Here is a 10,151-nt window from a genome sequence, read left to right as displayed (position 1 = left end):
GCATACCTAAATCCCCAAATTATGGCCAGGATTTTATTTATAGCCGGGCCTCAGATTCAGACAAATAAAGGCCGGTAATAATTGCCTACATTGTTTCGATTTAGCTCTTCTTAATATTTTATATTTTTGGTTGGTTTAATATTGTTGCCAATGAAAGGTCGTTGTCCTACACCATGGGTCTCCAACGCGTCAGTCTCAAGCTACCAGTCGCTTGCTGCCCCCTTTTGAGCTTGCCAGAGGCTGAAGCAGTAGCCTACATTTAAACACAGTTAAAACGAGGCATTGCAATAATGTTTACAGAGATACACTGTAAAGTTGGCTGCAAAGATTAATATGCAGACTTGACTTGACTGACACACACGCACACACATTATCGAAATAATACGCCGGATGCTTTGGCTATAGTCTCTCTACATGGGTTTAGTTAATGATCAGGCTATAATAAGACCACACTTTAATAGTGATTGGTGTAAACCGGGACATTTTAGCGTCCCAACAGGTTTTTGTCGGGACTCGAGACACCCAACTCAAAATCGGGACTGTCCCGGTTAAACCAGGACATTTGGTCACATTCTCATTCTTGGAGGTAGCCTCCTGGGCATCCGTGGCCCAGTGGTTAGCACTGTGGACTTGTAACCGGAGGGTTGCCGGTTCGAGCCCCGACCAGTGGGCCGCGGCTGAAGTGCTCTTGAGCAAGGCACCTAACCCCTCACTGCTCCCCCCGCCCGTTGAAGCAGGCAGCTCACTCTTGCGGGATTAGTGTATGCTTCACCTCACTGTGCTGACTGTGTTCACTGTGTGCTGAGTGTGTTTCACTAATTCACCGATTGGGTTAAATGCAGAGACCAAATTTCCCTCACGGGATCAAACAAGTATATATACTTCTCCACATTTCTAGCTACATTTTCATGTACCACATCAGCATTTTTGTTCAGGGAATCTTTTAAATGCTTTACAATTACCGTCGGGCCCTTCACTCCTTCGCCCGTCTTCAACATTCCCGGTAGAATTCTCAATCTTTTTGGCCTCTGTGTTCAGTTACATAGTCTCTGTCTGTTTTTGGTCTTGGATTTTGTGAAATAAATTTCTAAATACTTATACTCGACTTACTCCACTTATACTCCGGAGCGACTTATAGTCTGGAAAATACGGTACATAAGACAGATAATAAGAATACATACACATTGGGTGCATTCCAAACGGAAGGCATCTGCTCTGCTGCCTCACTGGGATCCTTTAACATCTCCAGCAAACCCCTGCTGATGTTTTACCAGTCTGCAAACACTGATATACTATACAGGAAAGGGCAGAGCAGGCTCTATTTCCTGGGGAGGCTGGGGTCATTTAACATCTGCAGCAAACTCCTGTTGATGTTTTACCAGGATTATACTGGCTATATTAGTCTCTACGCACAAACTCTTGAACATTATGCAGGCTGTGCATCATACAACACATATGCAGCGTTATTTTAAACACTCTAATCACCTATTGAACATGCACTTGGTGTATCTTGATGTATCTAGATCTAGGGGCAGCCGTGGCCTACTGGTTAGCGCTTCGGACTTGTAACCGGAGGGTTGCCGGTTCGAACCCCGACCAGTAGGCACGGCTGAAGCTCCTTGAGCAAGGCACCTAACCCCTCACTGCTCCCCGAGCGCTGCTGTTGTTGAAGGATTAGTGTGTGCTTCACCTCACTGTGTGTTCACTGTGTGCTGTGTTTCACTAATTCACGGATTGGGATAAATGCAGACACCAAATTTCCGTCACGGGATCAAAAGAGTATATACTTACTTACTGTATAGATATAGATATTTACTTTATTGATCCCCAAGGATTTAGATATAGCTTCAAAGATATTAATTTGCTTTTATACAATATGCTGGTGTTTATGGCTTTTGGTGAGTATGGACTGGAAAAGTCTATATGGATTCCAAATATCTCCTGTTGTTTTACAATGGCCAGTGTTCTCTCACTTTTAAAGACTTAGAACTTAGGTATGTGGTTCCATATAGTACCTTTACACAGCTCTATCACTAGACAGAGGAGTATGTTCAATGGCAGACTCCTGTCACTGTCATGCTCAATAGGTGGAGGAGGTCCTTTATTCCCCGGGCCATGCAGCTATTCATGGGTTTCACCAGGTCCCTTACCACAGGTGTATAAAATTAAGCACCATGATTATGAATGCAGGATGCATGGTGCTTGATTAATACACCTGTGGAAAGGGACCTGATGAAACCCATGAATTTAACTCCTCACAGAAGTAGTTTATCCTAAAAAAATGTATATTTCTGTTTTTTACATTAGTAGCCTATTTGTTTACAAAGTATTACACATTGATGTAGGCTAATTGCTGTTATATCTTCACACTGTTCACTTTTAGCACAATCTCAATGGCAAACTACCATTTCACTGCATCATTTCACTGTGTCACTGAGCAAAACGGTCAAAATGCTTATCAACAGTTTGCTGTTTTTCTATTTGGCCTATTTCAATGTCAACAGTAAAGAGATTGCAGGATTCATATTTACTACAGTAGGCTACTGTTTGTGAAGTTTGTTGCCAGACCATTGTCACAAAACAAAATCAGACTGTTTTACAGTAGGCCTACAACCATTCCTTACAATAAAGTGTAATGGCTAAATATGGCAGATTCCACATCACAAATGGTTCAACAATTTTGCATATTATGACGACTCAAGCAATGATCTAATGCCGTGACGTTTTTATTTATTTATGGTGACGTTTTTATTTATTATCGACTATTCTGGGACCTCGCAAAATAGATTTAGGTCTTTGTTTGTTCCCTGGGCCATGCAGCTTTAACTCTTCACAAGAGGGTGAAGCTGACTATTGGGCATGCGTCTGTCTCTGCCCTTACCACACATACATTTGTATTTATTATCGACGATTCTGAGACCTCGCAAAAATAGATTTAGCCTCCATCCAATAGACTGTCTATATCTCAGTTTTGCAGAGTCTCTACACCTCAAACTTCTAAGACCTCGCAAAATAGATTGGTCAGCTAGTGGGCGCGCTACATACACACGCACACACACACACGCACACACACACAGGAATTTACTTTCATCCAAACAGACCAGCGCTGAATCACTGCAATGATGCTGTGGCTCGTCCTACCGGCCTGAGACCACAATAGGCTACAAGACACAAACCGACCGGCTAATGTGCTGATCATATATATGTTTTCAGGGTCCTGCATGCGTTGCTTTCATTAGGGTCCTAACAACAGAGGAAGAATTTATATTTTGTTTAATCCAGAAACTGAGATTTTTGACGTGGGAATCTGCCAGATAGGCTACGCAGGCATGACTGACACCACGGAAGTCCGCGCAGTCCCAGGTATGGCTGGAAAACGCATTTGTTTCGCGTGGGTACCACCCTAACCGTGATATCGTTTGATGCCCTTCAGGTTGTAGGCTATGATGTGAATTGCTCATAGCAGCTTGTTCATTATTTGTCTGTATTACCGGTAAAACTATTATCCTGCAGAAACATGTGCATAGGCTCGGATGTCCCTGCTAAAGCTATCAATGTAGCCGTATGCCTACAGCCCAGGACACTGCAGATCACAGCCTACATTATGTGCTAGTAATAGCATGTATCCACAATATAGGTTTCTGTTGGTTTCATCAAATTAAACATGTACCTGTAAGCTATGTCTAGCAGTAGCATAGCCTACTCTTGAAGGTTAGCCATCTCCGTTATTGTTCATAGCCCATGTAGTCCATTATCAATGATAACCCAGCCTAACATCAGTGTCCCCGAGTCATCAGGGCTCTGTTATGATACTGGATGAAACTGACCTGAAATGTTTGTAGCCTAATACTGTCGCCCCCAACCCCCCATGTTTGTCCTAGATAGCAAGTTATTAAACTGCATTAATAACAAGTGTATTGTAGACTACCCTACTTTTTGTTAATCAGAGGTTTGTAGCTTAGATGGTAGCATATCGTTGATTAAGTAAAAGGGTAGGCTACGTCGATTTTTAGCTCCACTTTGCTGCCCTTACGCATCAGCTTGGCACAGGTTACGGACATTATTGATCCAGCCCTCGGAAAATTACAGAGTCATCTTTGACCGGGTGATCTCTCTCTCTCTCTCTCTCTCTCTCTCTCTCTCTCGGTCGGTGTCTCTTTGGGTCACTCTCTCACGCACACTCATTTCTTCTCTCGGTCTCACACACGCACACGCAAATTATTTTTTTCTCTCTCCCCAAAATAATGAAACTAAATATTGATACCCTACGTTATTAACATTACCACATAATACAGAATCAATCTATTGTACAACACCTTGAAATGCACTGCACTAAAACTAAAAGTAGACTGCGTTGCTGTCCCACTCTCATGCTCTGAGCATAGAGTCTGCCATGCTCTTTGAGTGTCCCCTGCTATCATGTCACACTGGTATAGGGTCTTCTCTGGTACAGGGATGTTCTCTCCTGTGTGTGTGTGTGTGTGTGTGTGTGCCCATGTAAGCCGGACATGCCAACAGTGCACCCTGATGCTCAGGCAGCAGAACTAATGGCCATCCATCCCCAGGGTCCTCTGTCCTCCTGTTCTTCAGTGCGGTATTACACATCACATTTGATTCGACCCATTTAAAATGAAAAGATTTAATGTATTATCCGGTTTGTTTTTATAAGAAAAAGGCTTTTACACAGTTCCACTAGTTCGCCCACTGGATTGATTTATAGCTTAAGCATGTTTGGCTTGGTAGCTGGCCGTGGTCCTGAGATGCCAATAGTGGAGATCACACACGAGTGATGCCCGCTGACACTATGGATAAGGGGTAATATGAGCTTAGAGCTAATAGTGAAATGGATGAGAGAGGGGAGGAGATGGAAGGCTTTTCAACTCCAAAGCGTGATGTAGTGGGCAGGTAAGGAGAGTTTAAATCTCCTACAAACAGAAGTGGGGTGAGTGATGGCTGTCAATAAACCCTATTATATGGACTCCTCCTGAACTTTGTTTAGAAAACATCAATAAACACAATAGACCATGGAACATCATCTTCAGGTTCCCATAATGTGCTATAGAAACATGGGAGAGAACATACAGCATGCAGAACTGGGCATAGGAGCCTGAGAACCTTGGGGACCTACACTAGGACCCTTAGCCACATTCTCAGTATGTAAATCTAGGGAACATAGTGCCCTTAGCCATATTCTCATCTAAGGGAACACTAGGACCCTTAGCCATGTTCTCATCTAGGGAACATAGTGCCCTTAGCCATATTCTCATCTAGGGAACACTAGGACCCTTAGCCATGTTCTCATCTAGGGAACACTAGGACCCTTAGCCATGTTCTCATCTAGGGAACATAGTGCCCTTAGCCATGTTCTCATCTAGGGAACATAGTGCCCTTAGCCATGTTCTCATCTAGGGAACACTAGGACCCTTAGCCATGTTCTCATCTAGGGAACACTATGACCCTTAGCCATGTTCTCATTATGTAAATCTAGGGAACACCAGGACCCTTACACATGTTGTCATTATGTAGCATATATAAATCCTGGGAACACAGAACCTCGAGAACAAACGAGCTCATGGAACAGCAGCTGTGAAGCATGATGTAATGCTCCAACAGATCAAGTTCAGTGTGGCTGCTAAGATGATTAACTTCTGCTGGGTGATTACTGGCACAGACCGTGATCACAATTTGCCACTTTTTTAAGCATGTTTATGTAGGCTGAAAAGTTGTGGGTTCAATTCCCGGCTCCCACCGTTGTGTATATAATTGACATATGTAAGTCGCTTTGGATAAAAACATCTGCGCAATGAATAATGTTAATGTATAAATGTAGGCAATAGAACTGAAATCATCTTCAGATTATTTTTTTATGGTGGTACAGATGAAGGATAGATATGTCTGTAGCCGCCTGCATGGACTCAGCACAATGCAGTTCTCCGGGCCAGGTGGGGTAATATGTAAAGAGCACAACAATCCCACCTATCATATCTCTCCGGTTACCGCACTAGTGTGTGTGTGTGTGTGTGTGCATAACCTGCATTGTGTTGACCGTGCAGCTAAGCCCTGCACTCGCCCAGACTCGAACCCGCAAACTGCAGCACCTCGGAATGGGAGTCAAGCATGTTAGCAATTGAGCTGAAAGCCCTGGTTACACTCACTCCCCTAAACCTCACTCCTGTGTGTGTGTGTGTGTGTGTCTGTGTGTGTGTGGTGAGAGAGAAAGAGAGAGTGTGTGTGTGTATGTGTGTTTGTGTATTTGTAAAAGCTTAGCAGCACAGTAATCAGCAGTTTATAGTGTGGAAGAGAGATAATTAAAGTAGAGATAAACTCTCTCTCTCTCGCTCTGTCTGTGTGTGTGTGTGTGTGTGTGTGTGTGTGTGTGTGGAGGTGGGGTGTGGTAGCAAAAACAACATGTGTTAGTAGCGAGGGAGATAATTAAACAGGAAGAGAACATCTTTGCACCATGCAGGGACAGAGAGAAAAAGAGTTTGTGAGTTTGTGTGTATTTCTGTCCATCAGGGATAGTGAGAGGAAGTCTGTGTGTGTGTGTGTGTGTGTGTGTGTGTGTGTGTGTGTGCACCCGCCTGAGTAAGGATACTATTTGAGAGTCACTTTGGCAAAGGACAGATACCGCTCACCTTGAGGCGTCGTCTTACAAATGCCCTCAATTTCTGCTGCACTCTAGAACACCCTCTGACTGTTTCTCTTTTGCTCTCGTCTCCCTCCCTCACTCTCTCTCTCTTCCTCTTTCTCTATCTTTCTATCTTTCCCTCTCTCCATCTCTCTCTCATGCTCTCAGTCTCCCTGTCATCTCTATCTGCACCCCTCTTTCTCTATCTCTTTATCTCTCTACCTCTGCTCTCTCTATCACTGCTCTCTCTCTCCATCTCTATCTGTTTTCTCCATCGCTCTATCTCTGCTCTCTCTCTCTCTCTCTCTCTTTGTCTCGCTCTGTTCTCTCTATCTCTGTATCTCTCTACCTCTGCCCTCTCTATCACTGTTCTCTCTCTCTCCATCTCTATCTCTGCTCTCTCTATCACTGGTCTCTCTCTTGCCATCTCTGTTCTCTGAATCTCTCTATCTTTGCTTTCTTTATCACTGTTCTCTTTCTCCATCTCTGTTCTCTGTATCTCTCTCTCTGTTCTCTCTTTCTATCACTGTTCTCTCTCTCTCTCCATCTCTGTCTCCTTCATCTCCCACTCCTCCCATATCTGTCCTGCCCTCTCTCCTTAGGCCCCTCCACCATGTCCTTCTTTCCTCTCACTCTTTCTCTCTGTCTCAGACGTTCTCTGGAAAAGAACAGTGATTTTCCCTCAGGGTCTGGTTCGGTGACACAACTTCTCTCTCATTTCGGTCATTGCCAGCACACACTGTGTGTGTGTGTGTGTGTGTGTGTGTGTGTGTGTGTGTGTGTGTGTGTGTGTGTGAGAGAGTGGTGTGTGTGTGTGTGTGTGTGTGTGTGTATGAGAGAGTGGTGTGCGTGTGTGTGTGTGTGTGTGTGTGTGTATGTATGTGTGTGTGTGTGTGTGTGTGTGTGTGTGTGTGTGTGTGTGTGTGTGTGTAGGGTTTTGTGATGGAACAGGGCTACTGGGATGATTTGACACTGGGTGGATTTGAAACCTCCATGATCTCCAGCCCAGGAGGGACAGAGCTGTAAGTGGCTCCTGTGTTCATCTGCTCTGGATTTAGAAACAAGTACTGCTACTCATAGACTAGCTCAGAACTCATAGACCAGCTTATAGTCATTCTCATAGACTAGCTCATAGACCATCTTATAGTCTCATAGACCAGCTTATATATATATATATATATATATCACAGACTAGCTGCCTGCTTTCTCACTGCCTTCAACTGTCTAGCGAGTCACTTGCCATAGCAGGCATCAAGGTAGCAGCTATGAACTTTATTTCGGACAGCTTAGCATGATAGAAACACAAAACACCGTTGCCAGGATACCGACAACTGACTTAAATCAGTGGAGTTGAAGCTGTGTCGTTTTAAAAAAATCTTTGGTTGAAGGCAGCATGAAGTATACATGCATGCTACCTTCAAATTCAGCAAAACGAAGGTATCTTAGAAGGCAGTATTTTATAGAAATGTTTGATTCTGTAATGCCTCTCTGCCACTGATGCTATCCTAAAAGGCAGGATATAGTCATAGTCAAGTTTATTTATATAGCACAATTTAAAACAACCTGTGGTTGACCAAAGTGCTCAAAAAAAAAAAAAAAAAAAAAGATAATTGAAGCAGAGCCGGACAGTAACGGAGTACATTTACTTGAGTACAGTTTTGAGGAATCTGTACTTTTCTCGAGTATCATTTTTGGGGAGTACTCATGACTTTACTCAAGTACATTTGAGAGGCAAATATTATACTCTTTACTCCACTACATTTCTATCCATAACCATGAGTACCCGTTACTTCTTCTAAAAAAAGGAAAAAAGAAAAATCTCAGAAAAACCCTCAATTTGTTGTTTCCCTCTCAAACGTGATTGGATTGTGCAGGCGCCACTGATTGGGACAGCCTATCAGCAATCACCTTCAGCTTTCAAAAAGTCAACTCCATGGTTAGATTTAGATAACAGACGAAACCATGGATGAAACAATGGATGAAGACGCAGCAGGTCCATCCCGAATGTGCCAACCTGTGGCCCCACCTCGCCAGACTATTTCAATTTTCTGAACAAGTTAATGATAGTTTTAAGCTTCAAGTGTTTCAATTACAAAATAGTATTTTGTATTTGAAATACGTATTTTAAATACATGTATTAGAAATACTGCCCATCCCTGGCAACATGGTAAAAAGATGAAAATGACTTGATTTTACTTTCAATTCCTTTTACATTCTCCAAGGTATTAACATTAACATTTTTTATAACTCCATGTAGGATGTTTTTGTACATAAATGTAAGCACTGTGGCAGTAGTAATGCAATATTTAGAAAATGTACTCTTGTACTCTTGATACTCAAGTACTTTTAAACAATTTTTAAAACAAGTACTTCAGTACTTTTACTTAAGTAGACATCTGACTGTTGTACTTTTACTTGTCCTTTAGTAAAAATTAGCAAAGGGTATCTGTACTTTTACTCAAGTAATGAAGCTGTGTACTCTGTCCGCCTCTGAATAGAAGACAAAATGAATAAAGACACAAAAAGAGCACAACAGGAAAATAAAACTAAAATAATATGTACATATATATATAGCCTATATAATTACATTCCACAATTCATTTAAAAGCCATTAATAGCATATGTTCTTTTAACTTGGCTTTAAAAGCACCAATAGTTAGTGTAGATCTAATGTGAAAAGGCAGGTTGTTCCACAACTTGGGCCCAGCTACTGAGAAAGCACGGTCACCTTTATTTTTTAGACGACTCTGAGGTACTGAGAGCAGTAGTTTATCTGAGGACCTAAGAGTTCTGGGAGGGCAATGAAAGTGTACAAGCTCACTTAGGTATTGGGGAGCTTGTCCATTTAAAGCTTTAAAGACAAAAAGAAGAATTTTGTAATCTACTCTAAATTTCACTGGTAACCATTGCAGAGATTTCGAAACTGGAGAAATATGTTGTCTCTTTTTAGACTTGGTGAGCAGCCTTGCAGCTGCATTTTGCACCATCTGAAGTCGGGATAGAGTGGACTGAGTGACACCAAAATAAAGGGAGTTACAGTAGTCCAGGCGGGATGAAATAAAGGCATGAATCAATATCTCAAAGTCTTTGAAAGAAAACATAGTTTTGGCTTTACTTAAGATTCTAAGGTGGTAAAAAGATGTCTTGACAACAGCATTAATCTGTTTCTCAAATTTAAAATCAGGGTCAAGTAGAAAGCCAAGATTTCTTGCATAAGGTTTTACATATCTGGCAAAAGACCCTAGTTCACTAATTGCATTATTTGCAGCTTCATGTGAACCAAAAAAATAGAATTTCTGTTTTGGATTCATTCAGTTTTAAAAAATTGGTCGACATCCATTGTTTAATTTAGGCAATCAAGCAATGGGTTTAGAGCACCAGAGGAACCACATTTAAATGGGAGATACATTTGTGTATCATCCGCATAGCAATGATAGGATACCCCCAGAGGAAACTTTTGCTTCTCATTTGTATCCCCTCTGTTGCTAAAGAGGCAAAATGGTGATTCTCTTTTAAGGATCAT

At 42.1% G+C, this 10,151-nt stretch overlaps 1 protein-coding gene across 1 annotated transcript in view; it reads left to right on the top strand.

Moving 5' to 3' along the window:
• The first annotated feature begins 2,887 nt into the window (after positions 1-2,887).
• LOC125311039 (MAP7 domain-containing protein 2-like) overlaps positions 2,888-10,151 on the top strand; it is a 31,666-nt gene continuing 24,402 nt past the window's right edge. Inside the window, exon 1 of the mRNA XM_048268849.1 lies at positions 2,888-3,363. Coding sequence (XP_048124806.1) covers positions 3,330-3,363 — 34 coding nt within the window. The 5' untranslated portion in view covers positions 2,888-3,329. The remainder of the gene's footprint in view (positions 3,364-10,151) is intronic.

Source organism: Alosa alosa, chromosome 2 (assembly GCF_017589495.1).
Source record: "Alosa alosa isolate M-15738 ecotype Scorff River chromosome 2, AALO_Geno_1.1, whole genome shotgun sequence".
Taxonomy (NCBI): Eukaryota; Metazoa; Chordata; class Actinopteri; order Clupeiformes; family Clupeidae; genus Alosa; species Alosa alosa.
This window is presented reverse-complemented; position numbering and strand designations above follow the sequence as displayed.